This window comes from Gnatocerus cornutus, chromosome 5 (assembly GCF_029298725.1).
Source record: "Gnatocerus cornutus isolate USDA-ARS CGAHR chromosome 5, icGnaCorn1.1, whole genome shotgun sequence".
Taxonomy (NCBI): domain Eukaryota; kingdom Metazoa; phylum Arthropoda; class Insecta; order Coleoptera; family Tenebrionidae; genus Gnatocerus; species Gnatocerus cornutus.
The window spans coordinates 17,634,396-17,637,678 of record NC_142237.1 but is presented as its reverse complement, the minus strand read 5'-3'; the positions used below and the strand labels follow the sequence as shown (position 1 = coordinate 17,637,678).

The following is a 3,283-nucleotide window of genomic DNA, read 5'->3' as shown; positions in this document are numbered from 1 at the left end:
TGAGGGGCGATTCATTTTCCCAAAAACCGTAGCATCGGCAATGATATTCAAAAAAAAATTTCGTCAACACAACAGGAAAACTTGCAAAACTCGTGTTCGAGCGGAAACAGTGCTGTTTCACTCTTGGACAAATAATGTGAAGTAACAATGCGATTTAAAGTGTTCTTTCAAAAGTGCAGGGCCGGGCCACCGCGACACTTTGCTTGTGGCGGCTTTTTTATGTAAATGATTTTGTGGAAATAAATCAATCCGCCTGAAAATCGAGAGGGGATGATTTCTACCAAGGATTTTTTACGCCGCCAAGTACCTATATAAGCACCAATGGCGTAGGGTTCGGTATCAGTTTCGTGAACTAAATTCATTATGAAGGTAATGAGACAACTTGACAGTTTCGTGTACAATTTTCCAGTCGGTGTGTTGGTTTAAAACAATTTTCTTGTCGTTTCACAGGTCTTCATCGCTCTGTTGGCTTTGGCTGCCATTGTTAGCTTTACAGAAGGTAATTCCTCGAGTTCTTCGGATTTAGTTAATTCAGTGATTTTAGGCGGATATTTAGGCGGTGGTTACGGAGGATACGGTGGATACGGTGGGTACGAAGATTTAGGAGGTTCAGTCAAAATTATTAAAATAATAGGAGGCGAAGGCCTGACCGGATTCAGCGGATTCGGAGGATACGGAGGTGGTTTGGGTGGTTACGGTGGTGGTCATGGTGCATATGGTGGTTACGGAGGTGGTTACCCTGGATATGGCGGATATAGTGGTTACAGAGGTGGATACGGCGGATATAATGGCTACAGAGGTGGATACGGAGGATATGGTGGTTCCAGAGGCGGGTATGGTGGATATGGCGGTTACAGGGGTGGTTACGGAGGGTATGGAGGATATAGGCCTTCAGGAGGTGAGTTGTTCGAATATACTTTATAATTATTTTATTTTAATTTAATTCTAGGTTACTTTTAATCTAAACTGTTTTATCAAGCACAAACTTGCCCGAAGATGAGGGTCAGAACTGTCGATATCTTGTTTTTTAACATGGACTTGTAAATAAATGTTCAAAACTGTTTAGATAATAAAATAAACTAATATCTACTAAACTTAAAGACTTTGGAGTATTATTTCTACTTTTAATTTTTATTGAACGAAAGTCTTCTAAATGAAATTAATTGCGTGCATTTAAAATTTTTTTCTAAAATGGAAAGAGCAATATAATTGAAGTTAATGTGCACAAAATTGCCTAGAAAAAATAATTAGATGCAATCAAAAGTGAAGGTGCTGGTTGAGCCGACACAGAAGAAAACTAAAACAAATTAAATAGTGTTGCATCCAGTTTATTGTAATATAAACATTATTAGGAAATTAAATTATGTCGCATCTGAGTTGATAATTATGAAATTATATAATAAATTAGAAAATCCACTTCACGTTTTATGCAGCAGACATTTTCCATTAAATTTATGTAATTGCAACAATTAAGTGGCCACTATAAAATGACTAGCAGGATGTAACAAAAAAAATTGCATTCATCAAGATTCTGCAACATAACGAACCCTTTGCTCATTTGATTCAAATTAAATAAATTTTTTGATGATGTCGTGAAATTAGCATTTTGATGTTTTTATATTAGGTACTCTTACTTTTTTTTGGCTATGTTATAGCTTGCATTATTGTTTTTGGTATTTTTATCTTTCAAATCGTACGGACCTAAAATTTTGAAACAAATCTGACTTCTTATTACTTAGCGATTTTTTGCCACATTTATGTTAAATCAGATAATAAAATGTTCTTAAAGGATTTCACAATGCTGCTGCTTGACTTTAATTTGCATTTTCAGATTATTCTATAAATGATTTAGCAAATTAAACTCCTGTTAAAATGGTGTAAATCGTCACAGCCATTTTTTAAATGAGTAGGTAAGTCGATTTTGCGGACGGGCAGTTTTTTCTTGTAAAAAATTTTAGTCTACAAACTCTGAGATTAGAGACTTTTAACCAATTCTTTGTTTTTATTTAAGTTGAAATCGTATTTTCATTCTTGAAGATTTACCAAATAGCATTTATTAAAAATACCTAAAATAAAAATATGTATAACGGATTTTTCTTAGAAGTTTATGTCTCTTCACTATAGTTAGGTGTGGGTTATGTAATTTAACATTAAAAATTTTATTTCTTTATAACAATAGTTATTTATGACCCAATACGGTGATTTTTTTTCACTGTAAATGTGAGGTTTATCTTCTATTAGACATAGGAATTTATACTTTTACGAAACATTTCCGATTTAACGTAGACATACAGAGTGTCCCAGAACACTCACCCCAGAGAGCAAGGAAGCGTGCCGACAGCAGTACAGTTGGTAAACTTCAAAACAAAAATTGATTAAGTTTAATAGTATTCGAGAAAGGATAAAAAATTAACAACCAATCCTGAACGCGTATTCTAGAAATGGAGCAAAAACCCATCCCAATTTCCTGGGCAATTTTTTGAGCTAAAAAATTTTTGTTTTAAAATTTTAGTTTAGAAATGTTGCCTCCATAAGCCCTTTTTCTCTGGAGCGTGAGTTTTGGGACACCTGTAACTTGCCAGACTTCAAATGGTGTTCTATAGTCAGAATTTTATAACTTTGGTTTAACACCGCCTACCTTTTGGGCAAATTGAATTTTAGCTGAAAGTCTGATTTATTCTGCAACATTTTGATAGTTCGTTGATAATTGCGAGAAGCCGGGGTAGAAATATCCAAACATTAGAAGACGAAACACCATCAAAATCGACGATGGTTTCACGATTGATTGAATTCCCGCAAAACTGCAAATCTTCTTGACACGTGTGACACATTAGTTGTCAGATTTTTTATTATGTTGGGTAAAGGAAGCTAGCCATTCCTTGATTCGACAAATTCAAATCGTCATTTGTTCATGTGGGCGGGGTTAAACCAAAGTTACAAAATTCCGACTATAATAATAGTTTAAATTGAACTAAACAAAAATTTGAAGATGCGTAATTTTTATTGCAAAATTTATTTATGTATGAAGAAACGACCCCTCCTCTTCTTGTGCTTCTTCTCCTTCTTCATTAGTCTAAGACAAACCATCAGTTTCAGTATACAGGGTCCGGCAACACTTGTGTCCACCCCCAAAATCGTCTTTAATTTTAAAGATAAAATTTTGAAAATTTGCATACGCTCACAGTTGACAAAGCTCTAGAAGCTGACGCAAAAATTTGTTTTTTATCACCAATAGTTTTAGCGTCGCGACGCCTTAAAAATGTAATTTTTATTTAATTGTAAG

At 34.4% G+C, this 3,283-nt stretch overlaps 1 protein-coding gene across 1 annotated transcript; it reads left to right on the top strand.

The window, feature by feature from the left end:
* The first annotated feature begins 312 nt into the window (after positions 1-312).
* Positions 313-1,100, top strand: LOC148175251 (uncharacterized). The gene is made up of 5 exons (XM_088036552.1): positions 313-369; positions 451-499; positions 545-586; positions 635-898; positions 950-1,100. Exons 1-5 carry the CDS (start codon positions 364-366, stop codon positions 958-960), a joined length of 372 nt encoding a protein of 123 aa, XP_087892678.1. The 5' UTR covers positions 313-363; the 3' UTR covers positions 961-1,100.
* Positions 1,101-3,283: the final 2,183 nt, after the last annotated feature.

Coding starts and splice junctions, on each gene's coding strand:
- LOC148175251 (XM_088036552.1), top strand. Junction 500..544: donor CATTGTTAGCTTTACAGAAG/GTAATTCCTCGA, acceptor CAGTGATTTTAG/GCGGATATTTAGGCGGTGGT. Junction 587..634: donor CGGAGGATACGGTGGATACG/GTGGGTACGAAG, acceptor TTAAAATAATAG/GAGGCGAAGGCCTGACCGGA.